This window comes from Haliotis cracherodii, unplaced genomic scaffold (assembly GCF_022045235.1).
Source record: "Haliotis cracherodii isolate W230 unplaced genomic scaffold, xgHalCrac1.p SCAF_1, whole genome shotgun sequence".
NCBI lineage: Eukaryota > Metazoa > Mollusca > Gastropoda > Lepetellida > Haliotidae > Haliotis > Haliotis cracherodii.
Window position 1 is genome coordinate 39,147,496 of NW_027266264.1, and position 23,507 is coordinate 39,171,002.

The 23,507-nt window shown below is 42.0% G+C and overlaps 1 protein-coding gene and 1 pseudogene across 1 annotated transcript; both read right to left on the reverse strand.

Annotated features, from left to right (window-relative positions):
• The window catches only part of LOC139455669 (uncharacterized), a 55,345-nt pseudogene that overhangs the window by 22,496 nt on the left and 9,342 nt on the right, over positions 1-23,507 (reverse strand).
• Positions 6,952-17,069, reverse strand: LOC139464415 (beta-1,4-galactosyltransferase 4-like). Its single transcript, XM_071245951.1, has 7 exons — positions 16,652-17,069; positions 16,172-16,404; positions 15,775-15,965; positions 15,021-15,140; positions 14,666-14,770; positions 12,629-12,763; positions 6,952-7,181 (listed from the first exon to the last, which is right to left on the reverse strand). The coding sequence occupies exons 1-7, from the start codon at positions 17,067-17,069 to the stop codon at positions 7,136-7,138; spliced, it is 1,248 nt and encodes a 415-aa protein (XP_071102052.1). The 3' UTR covers positions 6,952-7,135.

Consider the following 23,507-nt stretch of genomic DNA (forward strand, 5'->3'; position numbering starts at 1 on the left):
TGATGTTAGAGACCAGTGTATGTAACATTATCTGTAATGACGGTAGACTAGTGTATGTAACATTATCTGTGATGATGGTGGACTAGTGTATGTAACATTATCTGTGATGACAGAAGACTAGTGTATGTAACATTATCTGTAATGACGGTAGACTAGTGTATGTAACATTATCTGTGATGGTGGTGGACTAGTGTATGTAACATTAACGGTGATGATGGTGGACTAGTGTATGTAACATTATCTGTGATGACGGTAGACAAGTGTATGTAACATTATCTGTGATGATGGTTGACTAGTGTATGTAAAATTATCGGTGATGATGGTGGACTAGTGTATGTAACATTATCTGTGATAACGGAAGAAAAGTGTATGTAACATTATCTGTGATGATGTTAGAGACCAGTGTATGTAACATTATCTGTAATGACGGTAGACTAGTGTATGTAACATTATCTGTGATGATGGTGGACTAGTGTATGTAACATTATCTGTGATGACAAAAGACTAGTGTATGTAACATTATCTGTAATGACGGTAGACTAGTGTATGTAACATTATCTGTGATGATGGTGGACTAGTGTATGTAACATTAACGGTGATGATGGTGGACTAGTGTATGTAACATTATCTGTGATGACGGTAGACAAGTGTATGTAACATTATCTTTGATGATGGTTGACTAGTGTATGTAAAATTATCGGTGATGATGGTGGACTAGTGTATGTAACATTATCTGTGATGACGGAAGACTAGTGTATGTAACATTATCTGTAATGACGGTAGACAAGTGTATGTAACATTATCTGTGATGATGGTGGACTAGTGTATGTAACATAATCTGTGATGATGGTGGACTAGTGTATGTAACATTATCTGTAATGATGGTAGACAAGTGTATGTAACATTATCTGTGATGATGGTAGACTAGTGTATGTGACATTATCTGTGATGATGTTAAACTGGTGTATGTAACATTATCTGTGATGATGGTAGACAAGTGTATGTCACATTATCTGTGATGATGGTAGACAAGTGTATGTGATATTATCTGTGATGATGGTAGACTATTGTATGTAACATTATCTGTGATGATGTTACACTGGTGTATGTAACATTATCTGTGATGATGGTAGACAAGTGTATGTGATATTATCGGTGATGATGGTGGACTAGTGTATGTAACATTATCTGTGATGATGGTGGACTACTGTCTGTAACATTATCTGTGATGCCGGTAGACTAGTGTATGTCACATTATATGTGATGATGGTGGACTAGTGTATGTAACATTATCTGTGATGACGGTAGACAAGTGTATGTAACATATCTGAGATGACGGTAGACAAGTGTATGTAACATTATCTGTGATGATGTTAGAGACCAGTGTATGTAATATTATCTGTGATGATGGTGGACTAGTGTATGTAATATTATATGTGATGATGGTGGACTAGTGTATGTAATATTATCTGTGATGACGGTAGACTAGTGTATGTAACATTATAGGTGATGGTGGTGGACTAGCGTATGTAACATTATCTGTGATGACGGTAGACTAGTGTATGTGATATTATCTGTGATGACGGTGGACTAGTGTATGTAACATAGTCTGTGATGATGTTAGAGACTAGTGTATTAAACATTATCTGTGATGATGGTAGACTAGTGTATGAAACATTATCTGTGATGACGGTAGACAAGTGTATGTAATATTATCTGTGATGACGGTAGACTAGTGTATGTAACATTATCTGTGATGATGTTAGAGACAAGTGTATGTGATATTATCTGTGATGATGGTGGACTAGTGTATGAAACATAATATGTGATGATTTTAGAGACCAGTGTATGTAACATTATCTGTGATGCCGGTAGACTAGTGTATGTAACATTATCTGTGATGATGTTAGAGACTAGTGTATGTAACATTATCTGTGATGATGGTAGACAAGTGTATGTGATATTATCTGTGATGATGGTGGACTAGTGTATGTAACATTATCTGTGATGTCGGTAGACTGGTGTATGTAACATTATCTGTGATGTCGGTAGACTAGTGTATGTAACATTATATGTGATGATGGTGGACTAGTGTATGTAACATTATCGGTGATGATGGTGGACTAGTGTATGTAACATTATCTGTGATGATGGTGGACTAGTGTATGTAACATTATATGTGGTGATGGTGGACTAGTGTATGTAACATTATCGGTGATGATGGTGGACTAGTGTATGTAACATTATCTGTGATGATGGTGGACTAGCGTATGTAACATTATCTGTGATGATGGTAGACAAGTGTATGTAACATAATCTGTGATGATGTTAGAGACCAGTGTATGTAATAATATCTGTGATGACGGTAGACAAGTGTATGTAACATTATCTGTGATGCCGGTAGACTAGTGTATGTAATATTATCTGTGATGATGGTGGACTAGTGTATGTAACATTATCTGTGATGACGGAATACAAGTGTATGTAACATTATCTGTGATGACGGTAGACAAGTGTATGTAACATTATCTGTGATGATGGTGGACTAGTGTATGAAACATTATCTGTGATGACGGTAGACAAGTGTATGTAACATTATCTGTGATGATGGTAGACAAGTGTATATAACATTATCTGTGATGATGGTAGACAAGTGTATGTAACATTATCTGTGATGATGGTGGACTAGTGTATGTAACGTTATCTGTGATGACGGTAGACAAGTGTATGTAACATTATCTGTGATGACGGAATACTAGTGTATGTAACATTATCTGTAATGATGGTAGACAAGTGTAGGAAACATTATCTGTGATGACGGTAGACAAGTGTATGTACCATTATCTGTGATGACGTAGACTAGTGTATTTAACATTATCTGTGATGCCGGTAGACAAGTGTATGAAACATTATCTGTGATGATGTTACACTGGCGTATGAAACATTATCTGTGATGATGGTAGACTATTGTATGTAACATTATCTGTGATGATGGTGGACTAGCGTATGTAACATTATCTGTGATGACGGTAGACTAGTGTATGAAACATTATCTGTGATGATGTTACACTGGTGTATGTAACATTATCTGTGATGACGGTGGACTAGTGTATGAAACCTTATCTGTGATGACGGTAGACAAGTGTATGTAACATTATCTGTGATGACGGTAGACTAGTGAAATGTAACATTATATGTGATGATGGTGGACTAGTGTATGTAACATTATCTGTGATGACGGTAGACAAGTGTATGTAACATTATCTTTGATGATGGTGGACTAGTGTATGTAACATTATCTTTGATGATGGTGGACTAGTGTATGTAACATTATCTGTGATGACGGTAGACAAGTGTATGTAACATTATCTGTGATGATGTCAGAGACCAGTGTATGTAATATTATCTGTGATGATGGTGGACTAGTGTGTGTAACATTATCTGTGATGACGGTAGACAAGTGTATGTAACCTTATCTTTGATGATGGTGGACTAGTGTATGTAATATTATCTGTGATGATGGTGGACTAGTGTATGTAACATTATCTGTGATGACGGTAGACAAGTGTATGTAACATTATCTGTGATGATGGTGGACTAGTGTATGTAACATTATCTGTGATGACGGTAGACTAGTGTATGAAACATTATCTGTGATGATGTTACACTGGTGTATGTAACATTATCTGTGATGACGGTGGACTAGTGTATGAAACCTTATCTGTGATGACGGTAGACAAGTGTATGTAACATTATCTGTGATGACGGTAAACTAGTGAAATGTAACATTATATGTGATGATGGTGGACTAGTGTATGTAACATTATCTGTGATGACGGTAGACAAGTGTATGTAACATTATCTTTGATGATGGTGGACTAGTGTATGTAACATTATCTTTGATGATGGTGGACTAGTGTATGTAACATTATCTGTGATGACGGTAGACAAGTGTATGTAACATTATCTGTGATGATGTCAGAGACCAGTGTATGTAATATTATCTGTGATGATGGTGGACTAGTGTGTGTAACATTATCTGTGATGACGGTAGACAAGTGTATGTAACCTTATCTTTGATGATGGTGGACTAGTGTATGTAATATTATCTGTGATGATGGTGGACTAGTGTATGTAACATTATCTGTGATGACGGTAGACAAGTGTATGTAACATTATCTGTGATGATGGTGGACTAGTGTATGTAACATTATATGTGATGACGGTAGACTAGTGTATGTAACATTATCTGTGATGACGGTAGACAAGTGTATGTAACATTATCTGTGATGATGTCAGAGACCAGTGTATGTAATATTATCTGTGATGATGGTGGACTAGTGTATGTAACATTATCTGTGATGACGGTAGACAAGTGTATGTAACATTATCTGTGATGATGGTGGACTAGTGTATGTAACATTATCTGTGATGATGGTGGACTAGTGTATGTAACATTATCTGTGATGACGGTAGACTAGTGTATGTCACATTATCTGTCATGATGGTGGACTAGTGTATGTAACATTATCTGTGATGACGGTAGACTAGTGTATGTCACATTATCTGTCATGATGGTGGACTAGTGTATGTAACATTATCTGTTATGATGGTGGACTAGTGTATGTAACATTATCTGTGATGACGGTAGACAAGTGTATGTAACATTATCTGTGATGATGGTGGACTAGTGTATGTAACATTATATGTGATGACGGTAGACTAGTGTATGTAACATTATCTGTGATGACGGTAGACAAGTGTATGTAACATTATCTGTGATGCCGATAGACAAGTGTATGTAACATTATCTGTGATGATGGTAGACAAGTGTATGTAACATTATCTGTGATGATGGTAGACTATTGTATGTAACATTATATGTGATGATGGTGGACTAGTGTATGTAACAGTATCAGTGATGACGGTAGACAAGTGTATGTAACATTATCTGTGATGATGTCAGAGACCAGTGTATGTAATATTATCTGTGATGACGGTAGACTCGTGTATGTAACATTATCTGTGATGACGGTAGAGAAGTGTATTTAACATTATCTGTGATGATGGTAGACCAGTGTATGTAACATTATCTGTGATGATGGTGGACTAGTGTATGTAACATTATCTGTGATGATGGTAGACCAGTGTATGTAACATTATTTGTGATGATGGTGGACTAGTGTATGTCACATTATCTGTGATGACGGTAGGCTAGTGTATGAAACATTATCTGTGATGATGTTACACTGGTGTATGAAACATTATCTGTGATGATGGTGGACTAGTGTATGTAACATTATCTGTGATGATGGTGGACTAGTGTATGTAACATTATCTGTGATGACGGTAGACTAGTGTGAGGGTGGAGTGTCGTGGCATCTGTGTTGTGGTTGTGTGAGGGTGGAATGTTGTAGCAACTGTTGTGTGGTTGTGTTAGTGTGGGGTGTTGCAGAATCTGTGTTGTGGTTGTGTGAGAGTGGTGTGTTGTAGCAACTGTTGTGTGGTTGTGTGAGAGTGGAGTTTTGTAGCATCTGTGATGTGGTTGTGTGAGGGTGGAATGTTGTAGCAACTGTTGTGTGGTTGTGTGAGTGTGGGGTGTTGCAGAATCTGTGGTGTGGTTGTGTGGGAGTGGTGTGTTGTAGCAACTGTTGTGTGGTTGTGTGAGTGTGGGGTGTTGCAGAATCTGTGGTGTGGTTGTGTGGGAGTGGTGTGTTGTAGCAACTGTTGTGTGGTTGTGTGAGAGTGGAGTTTTGTAGCATCTGTGATGTGGTTGTGTGAGGGTGGAGTGTTGTAGCATCTCTGGTGTGGTTGTGTGAGGGTGGAATGTTGTGGCAACTGTGGTGTGGTTGTTAGAGGGTGGGGTGTTGCAGAATCTGTGGTATGGTTGTGTTTTTGGCTGGAGTGTTGTAGCATCTATGATGTTCTCCGAGGATGGAGTATTGTAGCATCGTTGTGGGGTTGTGTGGGGTGGAGTGTTGTAGCATCTGCTGTGTGGTTGTGTGAGGGTGGAGTGTTGTAGCCTCTGTGATGAGGTTGTATAAGAATAGAGTGTTGTAGCATCTTTGATTCTGTTGTATGTAGGTAATTGAGTGAGTGAGTGAGTTGGGTTTAACGCCGCTTTTAACTGTATTCCAGTTTTATCAGGGCGTGTCAGCTTAATGTGGGAGGAAAGCCCGAAGTAACGCAGGTCTCAGACGTTTACCACTTCGTTGAAACCCACGAGCACGGGTATTGTGCTGACAAACCTAGAAACATAATCGGGGCGAACCGGGATTCGAACCCACAATCATAGGTTTCTGGCGTGCCCAAGGGACGCAACTCTGCACAGCGAATCGCGGCGCCTTAGACGACTGGGCCACCCGTGCCCCCTGTATGGAGGTGAAGTGTAGTAGCATCTGTGGTATTGTTGTTAGGTGTGGAGTGTTGTATTATTTGCGGTGTGGTTGTGACAGTGTGTGGTGTTTTGTGGCGGTGTGTGATGTTGTGTGGTGGTGTGTGACGATGTGGGATGGTGTGTGACGATGTGTGACGGTGTTTGATGGTGTGCGACAGTGTGAGATGATGAGTGGTGGTGTTTGACGGCGTATGGTCGTGTGTGGTGGCGTGTAAATGTGTGTGCAGCAATCTCACACAATGGCAGCACCTACACAGTTTATGTTTACAGCACATGAGTTGAAATTCTATAATCACACATCATTCCCATAATGCAGAACGCAAACGGCGTATTCCCTCGCGATTCTTCCAGACTCACCACGGTATACCACCACACCACAACCACCACCACCACAACAACAACAACAACAACAATCAACAACATCAATTTTATGCACTGACCCTGTCGGTCTCCAGATATTAACCCCAGCGAGCATTATAACATAGTAGCATAGGTGGGTGCTACTGCCTCCACCACAGTCGCAGACGTTGCCATAGCTGGTACCGACACTACACGCAGGGCGAGCTATCATCCCCAAAGATCGGAATCGTACTCTCATCGGTCGCATGCCTTAGGGGGGAGGCGTTTGAATAAATTTCCGCCTTGAAGGTTGCTTTATCAGGTCCAATGCCGTGTGGCCCTTGCTCTTGTATCAGAGATGCTATGCCTTTATTTTTGTAGTATTTGGCAATGTTTCATTTATGGCATTTCCAAAGAACCGTCTACGACAGCATTGAAGAGTGGACTGCAACAAAATGGTTACACGTTGGTTATGAGCCAAAAATGTACAGATATATCATATCATGATGCCACTTAATCGTATTTCACTAAAGCATCAATGAGCAATAATGCACTTACAGACGGCATATGATACCGCCATTACTTGGGACAATGTGTATAGGAGGCAGACGCTGAGATGATACCTCCATTACTTGGGACACTGTGTATAGGAGGCAGACAGACAGATGATACCGCCGTTACTTGGGACACTGTGTATAGGAGGCAGAGAGACAGATGATACCGCAATTACTTGGGACAATGTGTATAGGAGGCAGAGAGACAGATGATATCGCCATTACTTGGGACACTGTGTATAGGAGACAGAGAGACAGATGATACCGCCATTACTTGGGACACTGTGTATAGGAGGCAGACAGACAGATGATACCGCCATTACTTGGGACACTGTGTATAGGAGGCAGACAGACAGATGATACCGCCGTTACTTGGGACACTGAGTATAGGAGGCAGACAGACAGATGATACCGCCATTACTTGGGACAATGTGTATAGGAGGCAGAGAGACAGATAAAACCGCCGTTACTTGGGACACTGTGTATACGAGGCAGACAGCCAGATGATACCGCCATTACTTGGGACACTGTGTATAGGAGGCAGACAGACAGATGATACCGCCATACTTGGGACACTGTGTATAGGAGGCAGACAGACAGATGATACCGCCGTTACTTTGGACACTGTGTATAGGAGGCAGAGAGACAGATAAAACCGCCGTTACTTGGGACATTGTGTATAGGAGGCAGACAGACAGATAAAACCGCAATTACTTGAGGCATTGTGTATAGATGGCAGACAGACAGATGATACCGCCGTTACTTGGGGCACTGTTTATAGGTGGCAGACAGACAGATAAAACCGCAATTACTTTGGACAATGTGTATAGGTGGCAGACCGACAGATGGTACCTCCATTACTTTGGACAATGTGTATAGGAGGCAGAGAGAAAGATAAAACCGCCGTTACTTGGTACGCTGTGTACAGGTGGCAGACAGACAGATAAAACCGCAATTACTTGAGGCATTGTGTATAGATGACAGACAGAAAGATGATACCTCAATTACTTGGGGCATTGTGTATAGGTGGCAGACAGACAGATAAAACCGCAATTACTTTGGACACTGTGTATAGGAGGCAGAGAGACAGATGATACCGCCATTACTTGGGACACTGTGAATAGGAGGAAGACAGACAGATGATACCGGCATTACTTGGGACAATGTGTATAGGAGGCAGAGAGACAGATAAAACCGCAATTACTTGAGGCATTGTGTATAGATGGCAGACAGAAAGATGATACCTCCATTACTTGGGACAATGTGTATAGGAGGCAGAGAGACAGATAAAACCGCAATTACTTGAGGCATTGTGTATAGATGGCAGACAGAAAGATGATACCGCAATTACTTGGGACAATGTGTATAGGAGGCAGAGAGACAGATAAAACCGCAATTACTTGAGGCATTGTGTATAGATGGCAGACAGAAAGATGATACCTCAATTACTTGGGAAGTGTGTATAGGAGGCAGACAGACAGATGATACCGCCGTTACTTGGGAAGTGTGTATAGGAGGCAGAGAGACAGTTTATTCATATATAACTGTAAGGCAACAGGCCCATAGTACAGAATACATGACAATGTGGAAGCGGTTAGGAATGTTACAAGGATTCATTTCTTAATAACATGGCATGATATATAAAGAGAGAGAGATTTTGTATAGCCGTTTTGCTCACATGTGAAATTAAAGAGATAAACTTGTATTTATTTGGATGTACATAGTATTTCTGTTCAATATATTTTTTCCTTAAATTGTCATATTTACAACATACAAGTAGAAAATGAAATTCATCTTCGACAACATTTAAAGAGCATTGTTTACATAATCTTGAACATTTGGGTATTTTGTTGTGCGTGCCAACTTCAACCATCAACCTGTGTGAGCTGCATCTAAATTGTGTTAATGATATTCTGCATTTTCTTATATTTACATCAGTTAAACATTTTTCTGCGCATATTTGCATTTTAAAATATCTATAATATTCACATTTGCTAGAAACATCTACAGTAGATCTCCATGTTTGAAAGTACATGTCAAAAAGCGTCTGCCTTATTTTCGATATGAACATGGCATGATTCTCTAAGAAACATTGAGAGACAGATAAAACCGCAATTACTTTGGACACTGTGTATAGGTGGCAGACAGACAGGTGATACCGCCATTACTTGGGACAATGTGTATAGGAGGCAGACAGACAGATGATACCGCCATTACTTGGGGCAATGTGTGTAGAGGTGGCAGACGCTGAGATGATACCGCCGTTACTTGGAACAATGTGTATAGGTGGCAGACAGACAGATGATACCGCCATTACTTTGGACACTGTGTATAGGTGGCAGACAGACAGGTGATACCTCCAATACTTGGGACAATGTGTATAGGAGGCAGACAGACAGATGATACCGCCATTACTTGGGGCAATGTGTATAGGTGGCAGAGAGACAGATAAAACCGCAATTACTTGAGGCATTGTGTATAGATGGCAAACAGACAGATGATACCTCCATTACTTGGGGCACTGTGTATAGGTGGCAGACAGACAGATAAAACCGCAATTACTTTGGACACTGTGTATAGGTGGCAGACAGACAGGTGATACCTCCAATACTTGGGACAATGTGTATAGGAGGCAGACAGACAGATGATACCGCCGTTACTTGGAACAATGTGTATAGGAGGCAGAGAGACAGATGATACCTCCATAACTTGGGACACTGTGTATAGGTGGCAGACAGACAGATAAAACGGCAATTACTTAGGACAATGTGTATAGGTGGCAGACAGACTGATGGTACCTCCATTACTTGGGACAATGTGTATAGGAGGCAGAGAGACAGATAAAACCGCCGTTACTTGGTACGCTGTGTATAGGTGGCAGACAGACATATGATACCGCCATTACTTATCAGCACTGTGTATAGGAGGCAGACAGACAGATGATACCGCCATTACTTGGGACAATGTGTATAGGAGGCAGACAGACAGATGATACCGCCGTTACTTGGGACACTGTGTATAGGAGGCAGAGAGACAGATGATACCGCCATTACTTGGGACAAGGTGTATAGGAGGCAGACAGACAGATGATACCGCCGTTACTTGGGACACTGTGTATAGGAGGCAGAGACAGATGATACCGCCATTACTTGGGATAATGTGTATAGGAGGCAGAGAGAGATGATACTGCCGTTACTTGGGACACTGTGTATAGGAGGCAGAGAGAGATGATACCGCCATTACTTGGGACAATGTGTATAGGAGGCAGAGAGAGATGATACCGCCGTTACTTGGGACACTGTGTATAGGAGGCAGAGAGAGATGATACCGCCGTTACTTGGGACACTGTGTATAGGAGGCAGAGAGAGATGATACCGCCATTACTTGGGACAATGTGTATAGGAGGCAGAGAGAGATGATACCGCCATTACTTGGGACACTGTGTATAGGAGGCAGAGAGAGATGATACCGCCGTTACTTGGGAACACTGTGTATAGGAGGCAGAGAGACAGATGATACCGCCGTTACTTGGGACAATGTGTATAGGTGGCAGACAGACTGATGATACCGCCATTACTTGGGACAAGGTGTATAGGAGGCAGACAGACAGATGATACCGCCGTTACTTGGGACACTGTGTATAGGAGGCAGAGAGACAGATGATACCGCCGTTACTTGGGACAATGTGTATAGGAGGCAGAGAGACAGATAAAACCGCAATTACTTGAGGCATTGTGTATAGATGGCAGACAGAAAGATGATACCTCAATTACTTGGGACACTGTGTATAGGAGGCAGAGAGACAGATGATACCGCCATTACTTGGGACAATGTGTATAGGAGGCAGAGAGAGATGATACCGCCGTTACTTGGGACACTGTGTATAGGAGGCAGAGAGAGATGATACCGCCATTACTTGGGACAATGTGTATAGGAGGCAGAGAGAGATGATACCGCCATTACTTGGGACACTGTGTATAGGAGGCAGAGAGAGATGATACCGCCATTACTTGGGAACACTGTGTATAGGAGGCAGAGAGACAGATGATACCGCCGTTACTTGGGACAATGTGTATAGGTGGCAGACAGACTGATGATACCGCCATTACTTGGGACAAGGTGTATAGGAGGCAGACAGACAGATGATACCGCCGTTACTTGGGACACTGTGTATAGGAGGCAGAGAGACAGATGATACCGCCGTTACTTGGGACAATGTGTATAGGAGGCAGAGAGACAGATAAAACCGCAATTACTTGAGGCATTGTGTATAGATGGCAGACAGAAAGATGATACCTCAATTACTTGGGACACTGTGTATAGGAGGCAGAGAGACAGATGATACCGCCATTACTTGGGACAATGTGTATAAGAGGCAGACAGACAGATGATACCGCCATTACTTGGTGCAATGTGTGTAGAGGTGGCAGACGCTGAGATGATACCACCATTACTTGGGACAATGTGTATAGGAGGCAGACAGACAGATGATACCGCCGTTACTTGGGACACTGTGTATAGGAGGCAGAGAGACAGATGATACCGCCATTACTTGGGACAAGGTGTATAGGAGGCAGACAGACAGATGATACCGCCGTTACTTGGGACACTGTGTATAGGAGGCAGAGAGAGATGATACCGCCATTACTTGGGACAATGTGTATAGGAGGCAGAGAGACAGATGATACCGCCATTACTTGGGACACTGTGTATAGGAGGCAGAGAGACAGATGATACCGCCATTACTTGGGACAATGTGTATAGGAGGCAGAGAGACAGATGATACCGCCATTACTTGGGACAATGTGTATAGGAGGCAGACAGACAGATGATACCTCCATTACTTGGGAACACTGTGTATAGGAGGCAGAGAGAGATGATACCGCCATTACTTGGGACAAGGTGTATAGGAGGCAGACAGACAGATGATACCGCCGTTACTTGGGACAATGTGTATAGGAGGCAGAGAGACAGATGATACCGCCATTACTTGGGACAATGTGTATAAGAGGCAGACAGACAGATGATACCGCCATTACTTGGGGTAATGTGTGTAGAGGTGGCAGACGCTGAGATGATACCACCATTACTTGGGACAATGTGTATAGGAGGCAGACAGACAGATGATACCGCCATTACTTGGGACACTGTGTATAGGTGTCAGACAGACAGATGATACCTCAACTACTTGGAACACTGTGTATAGGAGGCAGAGAGATAGGGTGTTGAGGTCTCTGTCACCCTGTAGATAAAAGTATGGCAGTATAGGATCTCTCATTACGTTCTAAATGTCGATTCAAATGTTACGCTTGGCCTTGGATATAAAATCAAATCTCACCTGTAGTGTTGTGGGTCAAATCGCACTTTGACCCATGTAAACAACGTTGACTCTTCCACGCTGTCCACAGTATACTTCAGTGACGTTATACCGTCGATGGCCGCTCGTTTACCTGCCTCCCAGAGTAACTCTTTCCTAAAGAAATTAAAGTCTTAGAATAGTTGTGTCGAAATAATTCAGAACAAAGTATAATCTTTCTGTCAATTAAACGCAGCGGCTCGGTGTGTCAACCATGAGAGAACACAAATACCATTGTCATCTATATAGTTCCTGATTGACTGAGTCGTCACGTCAGACATTATTTTGTTAAACTATACCCCATGTCTGATGTATTTGTTTAGTCTACTATAATTAAGGTTCGTGTAGAAGCCGTTATATCGCTCTGCGGCCTTGTCAATCAAGCACATTGTAACTCAACCCTTACTTTATAATAGTCAATAGGATCCCGCCTCAAGTTTCTGTGCTGAATCCCGATCCAATACCTTCTTCATCTGCACCCGTTAAATGAGCAATTATTACAACCCTGTCTACGTGATACCTTTATGGAACTGTATAAAGTGTCCAGCTTCATGTTCAGGTTGTCTGGTATTCCGCTTGCATGTGTAGGATGTGCTGCTCGGAGGAAACCTCCGGAGATTCAGCTGGAAATGTCTGAGCAGGAAAGTCCGCTCAACGTTGTGCTTGTGATATCAGAAGAGGTATTCCCCTCATTGTGTCATTTTGTCGTTGTATTGTTACATACTGTGTTTGGAATGTTCCTGTACGGTACCAGACGATGGATTACATCGGAAGTTACTTTCAAACGGTTACTAAAAGCTTGCTCAAGTTCTCAAGCTAGTTTCTTTAGAAGACATCAACTTTGGAGGAACCACGTTCCACTAAACACCAATTTGGATAAATGTCAACACAGAAGATCTTCAAGTAAGACCAAAGTTAATATATGACCGATGTCCCCAGATCGCCAGCGACATCCAAACACGAGCCCCCAGTCAACGTTGTTCCACAGCTGCAGCCATGACGATGATAATGTAAAAGAGACCATGGACTGTGTTGTTAGAATGAGTGAGTGAGTATGGTTTTACGCCGCTTTTAGCAATATTCCAGCAATATCACGGCGGGGGACACAAGAAATGGGCTTCACACATTGTACCCATGTCGGGAATCGAATCTGGGTCTTCGGCGTGGTGTGCGAACGCTTTAACCACTAGGCTACCGACCGCCCCTTGTGTTGTTAGATCAATACCAGGACTTTACACATGAATATTTACTTGCTATATTTAGTATTTCTTAAGTTTATATTAGTTGTCATTTTCTTGATAACATATGATTGTACAGAATTATTTAAGACATGAGATCCTGCAGATGTCAGAGTCACATATGTCCCTGTGTGACACGTACACAATGTTATTACTGTCATTTACATTCGTGTCAAACATAATCTGTTATATGACAGAGCTTCCTTATCAATCAGGCCATTGTTATCCAACCCTTACTTTGTAATAGCTCAAGTCAATAGGGTCCCGCCTCAATGTTTTTATGCTTGGAATATCCGCTCTCGACTTTTGTGTGTGCTGTGTATTTTGTGACGTGTGATTACTAAATGTGCTGAATCTTCCAACTTTCTTTGACTATCTGTGGTGAATGATGGGGTTGCCCTCTTCGGTCGAGTAACGGAAACTGTAGTATTTACCTGTTGTGATTGACTGTGTTACCCTCGTTAGTTGAGTGATTGTAGCTGTAGTATTTACCTGTGGTGGTTGACTGGGTTGCCCTCGTCAGTCGAGTGATTGTAGCTGTAGTATTTACCTGTGGTGGTTGACTGGGTTGTCCTCGTCAGTTGAGTGATTGTAGCTGTAATATTTACCTGTGGTGATTGACTGAGCTGCCCTCGTTAGTTGAGTGATTGTAGCTGTTGTATTTACTGTGGTGATTGACTGAGTTGCCCTCGTTAGTTGAGTGATTGTAGCTGTAGTATTTACCTGTGGTGATTGACTGGGTTGCCCTCGTCAGTCGAGTGATTGTAGCTGTAGTATTTACCTGTGGTGATTGACTGGGTTGCCCTCGTCAGTCGAGTGATTGAAACTGTAGTACCTCCCAATCTGAATAGATACTTCATACACTGGATTACTCAGGAGATCCAATCTGGAACCAGGCGGTATCAAGGTAAGGCAAGGTTAGACATGACCGTTAGTTCGCCAGTCCGTGACATGTTACAATTAGCCGTTGTGAGATAAAATAAGCGTGTGATCACCATGAAATTCGGGATTTATAACCTTTGCACATTAACATATGCTCTATAACTGGCTTGTGGACGCCGGGACGGTGGAATCGTTACTGGAGAAGATATTGTTTTATTCGGGGCGAATTCTGGTGTTCCCGCCACTGACGTTACCTGAACCTCATGTCGTCGTCCTCGCCCCCCCAGCCCATGTACAGGTTGGAGAAACCATTCACACCACGGAACTGTTGCTCGGTGAAGGCTAGAACGCCTCCGATATACCTCCGCATGGCGCTGAAACGAGACAAGACGGTTCTTAACCTGTGTGTGATAAATGCAGTGGTACCTGCGAGACCTTCTTCACGTTGCATGTACCCAGAGGTGACCTATTTGCGAGAAGTGCACATAGAAACCATAGTTTTGTAACACATGTATCGCCGTGTAAGAGAAGGATGAGAAACAGTTGTGTTGTAAAAGCAGACATCACGAAGACACAATAGCGCACAAATTAGTAGCAGTAGGCATGATTAGGTCGGGAAACTCCGGCTTGTTGCTGAATATCTTAATAGATCAACGAGTGTGACTACAGGGTTATAGAATTTACATGGTGTGAAAATGCGCAGTGGTCGTGGTAGACGAAACCAACTCCAGACAAGTCCGTTAGGTAAAACTCATAGCGTTACGGTATAGCTTCAGATCACCAATTAGGATAAACAATCTAGGGTCATCAACCACAGGCGAATAAAGGATCGCACTTTGAGCAGTCGGACCTGAAGTTGCAGTATTAAACATTTTGTGCGTAGGAGTGGCCGTCAGATTGAATTCCGACAGGATAACGCCCACCCATACAAAGCCCAATGGGTGGTTTATTTTAGTTTCATGTAAAATAGTATATAAACAATGAGGGCATAAAGAAACACGGCCTTACTGGTAATAGTACTTCCTGACGGCAGCCACCAGATGCGCCACCTGCCCAGGGCGACAGGTGTACGGTATCCGGTCATCTTCAGGAATCAGGTCCACATCGTGGAAGATGTAACAGTCATAGTTGCCACGACGCATCGCTTCCACGAAGCCCGCGTTCATCATTAACGCCTTGTTGAATACCCCAGCAGATCCCTGGTGGAAGTGACCATATGGCACATCAAAATGTACAAGGTATGCATTACACTTGATACAAATATAGAAAACATTGCACACTTCATATCCGCGTAATTAAGACCAGAGAGACCGTCTATGTCTCTGTCTATGATGGCAGATTTCGTGTTATTGTTCTACTTGTAGCAGAGGTGTGATATTGCTCCCCCTGGGAGGGTGGTGATTACCTGTTCTACCACATAGAAGGTAAAGTCTCGGCGCTGTCGCAGTAGGTAGGGTACCAGGTTGTTCAGGAGTATCGGTAGGTGGTGATGTCGGTTTCGGAAAGGGATAATGATGGCTGACTTCTGTTCGGCTGCACACTGAGGCGGGCGGAAATGGCCGGCACCCGTCCCTAAAGGGACGAAAGCATTCTGCACCTCCTCATAGCTTACATTCTGTTTGTTAACTCGCAGTCGTCCTACAAATATATGCATATATCAAAGTAGATTGAGTGAGCATAGTTTTACGCCGCTTTCAGCAATATTCCAGCAATATCACTGCATGGGGCACCAGAAATAAGCTTCAGACATTGTACCCATATGGGCAATCGAACCCGGGCCTTCTAGTGTACGCAATTATTTCGTGTTCCTGAACATGTGTATTATGCGATGCTTGAACAAACCAACGTAAACCTACATAAACAACAAAAATGAACTTATACGAACCTTGGCCAGAGCTTGCCAAACACTTTGAGAGACCCATGGGGTTGAGCAGCTTGGCATCGATGTACGGACTGACAGTTATCGGTGGAAGCTGTGCATAGTCGCCTCGTTCACAAAACCACCAAAGCAACATCACCAACACCAGTAGTGTGGGCCAACCAGGACAGCGTCTCCGCAACCCACGTAACACACCCATGCACATTCTTAACACCAAGTACTGTAATTCTGTACAGAAGGACGCTACCTCAGTGCATAATGTACCAGCAACGTTAGTGGTGTAAGTCAGATGCAACTGCCCATCTTTGCTATATCTGTCATTTAGAAAGCCGTAGTGACCTGCTGGTGCGTACCCTGGAGTAGGTGTGAGGCATGTTGTGTCCGACGTCAGCAGAGTGAAACTGCAGGGCAAGATTATCTTCATCTCATTCAACACAATCTCATCTAATGGCGTCTAGGTCACAAATGTTCTGTCTGAGGTGCACTTCAGACGAGCAGATCATCCTGTAGATTATAAGAATATAACATTGTAATTGGGGAAAACGTGTGTCATATATACTTGTATTTAATATACAATGTCTGGGGGACAATGCACACGAGGACTAATTCTCCTGGACAGTACATCCGAGTTTCCAATGTCCCTGGACAGTGAAAACTAGTGATCATTGTCCACGGACAAAAAATCTCAGAAACCATTGTCTGAGGTTAGGGTTCAGCGTCCTGTCAATGTCTATCTTTTTGTGCTTAATGTCCTTATGTCCGCTTTCAACTGGTGGGGATAATTTGCATAGCATGTTGACTCCTAAACGTATATTGGTGTGTCCAATTACTTATGCATGTATGAGTTAACGTGTGTTTACGTATAAGGAACTTACGATTAAAATATATAATAAATTAAAGCAATAAAGACAAAGACACCTTCTTCATAGACATTAAAAAGACGCATAGGTAGTAATATCGTAAATATCTGACAGAGTGTTGCAAACATCAATACAAAGTTAATGCTTATAATGAATTGGTAATTTTTGCATGGATTGGGATTGATCTGTGTCCAAAGAATGAGGTACTGGGGAAATTTGGTGAAAAGATTGAACAATCGCAAAAACACAGCCACGTGAGAGCCTGTCGCCGAAACACACCAACTTGACATGTATGCGCAACATCACTTGTTGGGCTATGAAAAAACGTTGGGTTTTCATTTGCATACCACAACATTCTTACAGCAAGTGAACAGTAAAAACGTGCCACGACTGACGGAAGCCCAACGCAACAACGCCAACGGCGACTGCCAACAGGAAAATCATTTTCAGCTTTATACAGGTTTTTCCAAATAGCACCAGACACCATTCCAAGACTGATGAACCGTTATCAGACATACTGGACAACCCGCGGCCTTGCCAGATCCGGTCAAGATCACCACTAGAGGCCAATGGTGTCAAGGTCACAGAGTATGGCCACAACTGCGATGGAGACAAGTTTGGTTTAGTACCGTAATTATTATTCGCCATGCGGACGTCGTGTTTAAAAGTGGGGAACGTTATGCACGGAATGCATACAGGAAGTGGACAGACTTGGTGGTGGTACTGTGATGATGAAGTTCTGGGACACGCGTTACACGGATGAGATTTTTCGGCCACACGTCCTTCCCATTATGCACTAAGCGAATTTCATTTTTTTAGGAATCACAATATCCAGGTCCTGCCATGACCCTCGAGGTCTCCAGATTTATACCAAATCGAACATTTATGGGATGCATTGGATCAACGACTGCGAGCACGTCAGCAACAACTACAGAATCTCCAAAACTTGGCACAAGCATTGCAGGCAGAGTGGGTAAACATTCCCCAGACCACAATTCGGAATCTTATTCCTTCTGCTAAGATCCCAAAGACATTACATCACACACATAGATATTGTCACACTTCATAATACACACAAAGGCATTTTGATTATACACATACATGTTTTGTATTCACTTCAACAGTAGTGGTTAAATGCCAAGAATTCACCTGACATCATGTTTGAGAGAATGGTGAGCTAATTATCTCTTTTCTCTATCTGCTCTTTGTATATAGTCCTTGTGAACACATTGTGCAATCATGTCCCAGAGATACACACGCGCGCGTGTGTATGAGGGAGAGAGAGAGAGAGAGAGAGAGAGAGAGAGAGAGAGAGAGAGAGAGAGAGAGAGAGAGAGGTAACTACACAAGCGAAAGCGAGTTAGATTCGCCTTGAAACAACGATTTGTAAGATAAAGGGTATCTGATAGTCACGAGTGCAGTATTCTGTTTCTTATACACCCTAAAATCGCATCTTTTAGCATCGAATCGATGCATATCATCTATATTCATGATCTCAGAGATTTCTGACCACCGGGAAAGGACAAATCATCTCAGGTCGTCTATTAATGTTGACACCTTTATTCCATCCAGACGTACATGCTGGTTGTCATGATCTGTCTCCCGTCAGCCCCCTCGATATCCGGTCTGTCATTCAGAATTGTTGGAAAGTTCTCTGGATATTCTCTCTGCACATCTTCCTTTGTGAGATGACCAGGGTTAGGCAAAAGGCTGTGAAGGCACTGACAATGTTAGAGAGCAGTGACCGGGTACTCTGTTATGTGGCATATCATCTTGGTTACATGCCTATAGCACCTATTCACCGTCATCATCTCCGTGTGTTTGACTTTAAGTATCCACTGATAGTGAAGTCTGGAAGTTATCACAAGATCGCGCCTGGTACCCTGGTAAGTCATCATCTAAAAAATTCAGCACTCTGGAAGACAATGTTAATACTTCGTCAGCTTCAATTTTTATCAAGCCTAGCTTTTCAGAATCCTGTCTAGACAGTAGACCAGGTTTACCTCTAATTTTCGATTTCGGATGAACCTGGATTGTCATACTTGTTTTTTCGTTCACAGGTCAATTCCCATCTGACTAAGAGCATATATTGGCTTAGCATCACCATACGGGTGGAGTATATATGGAAATCTGAATACTGCAACATTTGAGAAAATATGTCTGACACCTTCTTCTGATATGGTGTTGCATTAGGCTGCAGAGTCTATCTGGCATTTCACTGGCGTGAAGTTATGCTCTGTGTCAGATGTTGAGAAGTTGACAAAGTAGTTCTTGCTTCCTGCGTTAATGCCTATATTGTACACATGTTGAGTGTCTAAAGAGTATATTAGGTACGCTTCCTCTGGTGTGTGATCATCTTCCTAGAGATGTGGTTGGCAGCATGAGTCTAACTGGTGGGCTGACTAATGGGGGTCCCTGTTTGATGGATATTGACTATCACCCTGTGGATTCTCCTTAGACTACCCCCTGTATCTTAAGAGTACGGTACTGTTTTTTTTATTATTGCAGTTGCCACCGTCGTTGGGAGTTATCATTAATTTTAGCTTGTTGGCAGACCCCAGCGAAGTCATCATTCATTCCACAGTTGGCACAACTGCTTTCCTCTCGCTGGACACATCTTCGATGCGTGAGGCTCTCATCAATCACCACGCTTCATTTCACTGTCCAATGCACTTGATCCTCTTGTCCTCTTGTCGTCTCGTTAATTACCCTGTTGGCTTTCTGTGCAGATTCTAAGGCTTTTGCTTCATTGACAAGATTGGACATAAGTTTCTTCGTGTTGCCTGATTTCGAATGTGTCTTTAGTTCTAGAAGTCCAGTTCTAATATTACCGTCATTGACCTTGAGCTCCCAATCCTGCACTGTCTAGAGTGGTAGTTGATTTATGCCCCAAAATCTAAATCTGTCAGTCATAACTGAGCTCCCGATTGTTCCTTCACAGAAAAGTCTGTCCATCCATATCGATAGTTTATTACCGTCTGCTTCAGATATCTAGGCTTCAAAAGTATATCTGATTACCTGCCATGTTCATCTGGCATGAACAATCTGAGCGATGATATTTCATGTTGTGGTTACTTGTAATATTCTAAGTTTTCGGTATAGGGTTTCTTCCCTTAATCTCTATAGCCAGCTTGAATACAATAGTCGTTGAACCGGACTTCAAAATTCTTGAAATATTCCGCCACAATTCCCGTGAGCTTGAGCTGCGTTCATTTCGGAAGTCACGCCATGTGCTTTTCCTACTTACAGTTATTTTTCTTTGGTTAAAGGCTTGTCAACCTGCTTTTCGGTATTCATAATTATTATGAGGTTTTTCCCACCTCTGAAACCAAGTTTCCTGACCACCAGGAAAGGACAAATCCAATCTCATTAAAATCAGATCTTTCTCGCAACCGTTAAACAAAGATTTGAGGACATCCCATTACGGGTCACGTCAGACCGACCCTGCGCGAACTTTGACCGACCAATGGAATGACTGACAAGAAGTCGACATTAGCCAATAAGAAGGCAGCTTTCTCCTGCTTTACGACACTAATTTCAAATTGGCGACTACCCTTCAAAACATATTTTGTCAAATTCTCGATTAAAAATTTGAAACCTGGACCAAAGAACATTCTGGAATTGCATATAGATGGTCTAGGGTATATTAATTCAGTCGTTAAGCCCGTAACTTCCGCTTGAATACCCCGTGTTAAGGTTTACGAGGTTGCATGATTAGAAATCACATTCCGACATTTCATGATCTGGTAAGCGACGCTCTGATTGGTCGGATGAAAGGTCGTTCTGACGTGACCACCAATGGGATGTCCTCAGATCTTTGAGATTGGGACAAATCATCTCAAGTCGTCTATTAATGTTGTCGCCTTTATTCTATCCAGACACACATGCCGGTTGTCATGATATATCTCCCGTCAGCGCCCCCGATATCCGGTCTGTCATTCGGAATTGTTTGTGTCATGCAATCGGAATTTCTTACACACCTGTCGGTGAGAAACCCATTTGAGATAACTAGTATCAAATATATGTGTGAAATCAAATTCCAGACCAGTGATTGGCTACTCTATGGTGATGACCTGAGGTCAGATTTAGACGGACTACTTTCCTGATCGTAAGACATTGATAAGTTGCTTGTCCTTCAGTCGAATGTCAACCTACGTCTGTGTTTAACAGCGACAGACATCTAGATATATCCCCGCGTTTGTTTTTTTCGGACGCTTAAGAAACATTCGCTAATCACAGGAACCGTAAAACTCATCATTTACTCATCAAAGACAGCTTTATCTAATAATCAAGCCAAGTATTTACAATGTCGGTTGACACCACAACCATCGTTATAGCGGGAGTGATTCGCGATAAATATGGCCGTTTGATAACATATGATGTCCGAAAACATGATCCGACGCTATATGTGTCTCTCCTCTTCAACCCTCACTTCGAAGTCGAATAAATTTCAAAATACATGACATTCAAAAAGTTTTGAAGTCTGTGGGAAATTCCCTCGGCCGTGATATCATCCACTGTCATTTTTGGAAAAGCAAAATTACTGTGTGTTTAGATATCTAAATATCGGATATTTAGTCGAAGGATAAAATTTTAAAAATAGCATATCAGTGATCGCGGGAATCTGTTTTTTACCAAAACACTTCAGTCGAATGCTCACCAACGTCTGTGTTGAACGTTATGGTTGTATAGTATTACCCCCTGGATTCCACAGCGACAAACATGTCCCTCCTCATCAACCCTCACTTCGAATTAAAACACGCAACCTATAACACTTATAGTTTTGAATTCTGTGGAAATTCCCTTTTCCACGATATCAACTCTTATTTTGGGCAAAGCAAAACTCCTGAAAGTGACCTTTGAAAATTAGGTACATCGTAAATCTCGCCATTTTTGATACATGACTTAATCATTCACGGGGTTAATTATTTACTGTATGTTTAGAAATCTAAATAGCGGAAAATTTACTCGAAGAATTGAATTTCAAAAATAGCATATAAGTGATCAAGAATATATTTCTATTTGGTTTTGATCAAATCACCAATGATAACTCTGAAACGTCGCCGATGAACCTAGAATCGTTTAGAAAGTTCTGGAAAACACGAACGCCGAAGTGCCTTTTCCGCCCTATTAGATAGTGTTTACAAAATCACGTTTCACGTATGCCGGTATGCCTATAAGATCACGTTCATTCAAACTCAGCTGCGATACATGCATAACTGAATTCGAATCAAATGACAAATGGTCTTTGTCACCAGTACAAATTATCTAGATCTAGATGATTCGGTGTGGAAACGAACACTGTGTTGGAAAACTGTACTGTACTAAATGAAAACTTCAGATTTTACACACTCCTAATTTGAGAGATCAGTTCGTCTAATTGTTGCATACATTGGCTGACGCGTTTGAGAATATTCGAGGGAACAGCATCGTAGCAAGAATTATGGAATTAAAAATATATACATTACAATGATCAGGTAAATTCAACAGAAATCGTAAAAGTCTCCGTCCTGTGTGACGCCATGACTGACGCAAAGTCATGCACAACGATGACGGTAGTTACCTGTATTTCTGACAAATTATCTTGGTTACATTGGAAAACATTAAAACAAATAACAGTACGCAGATTGTCTGATTGTTTCTAATTACTTACATGACACATTTATGTGCATGTATATACCACCCCTCAATCAACAAACTCCTCCTCTGAAAATCCTGCATACTGTTGTCAGTGAACACGCCATTTGTAAAATTCGGTCACCGGCAGTGATGTCATACGATAGTAAACATTGTTGAACAAATTTGGTAATTTCTTTGAGGTGACCGTGCGTGTTCTTTGATCTATCTACTTTGCATTATCATCATCGCCTTTATAATCCACAGATGGTGGGAACGTTATTAGGTTTAGGTGTAGGGTCACAGTATTTATGATGACGTCACTCATGGCCGTTGTGTTATGTATAATGCGCCACTGCGATCATGAGAAGAGACACAATGCATCG

Coding starts and splice junctions, on each gene's coding strand:
- LOC139464415 (XM_071245951.1), bottom strand. CDS start 17,069: ATGAAGATAATCTTGCCCTGCAGTTTCACTCTGCTGACGTCGGACACA. Junction 16,405..16,651: donor TTTGGCAAGCTCTGGCCAAG/GTTCGTATAAGT, acceptor ATATATTTGTAG/GACGACTGCGAGTTAACAAA. Junction 7,182..12,628: donor TTTGACCCACAACACTACAG/GTGAGATTTGAT, acceptor ATTTTGTTGCAG/TCCACTCTTCAATGCTGTCG.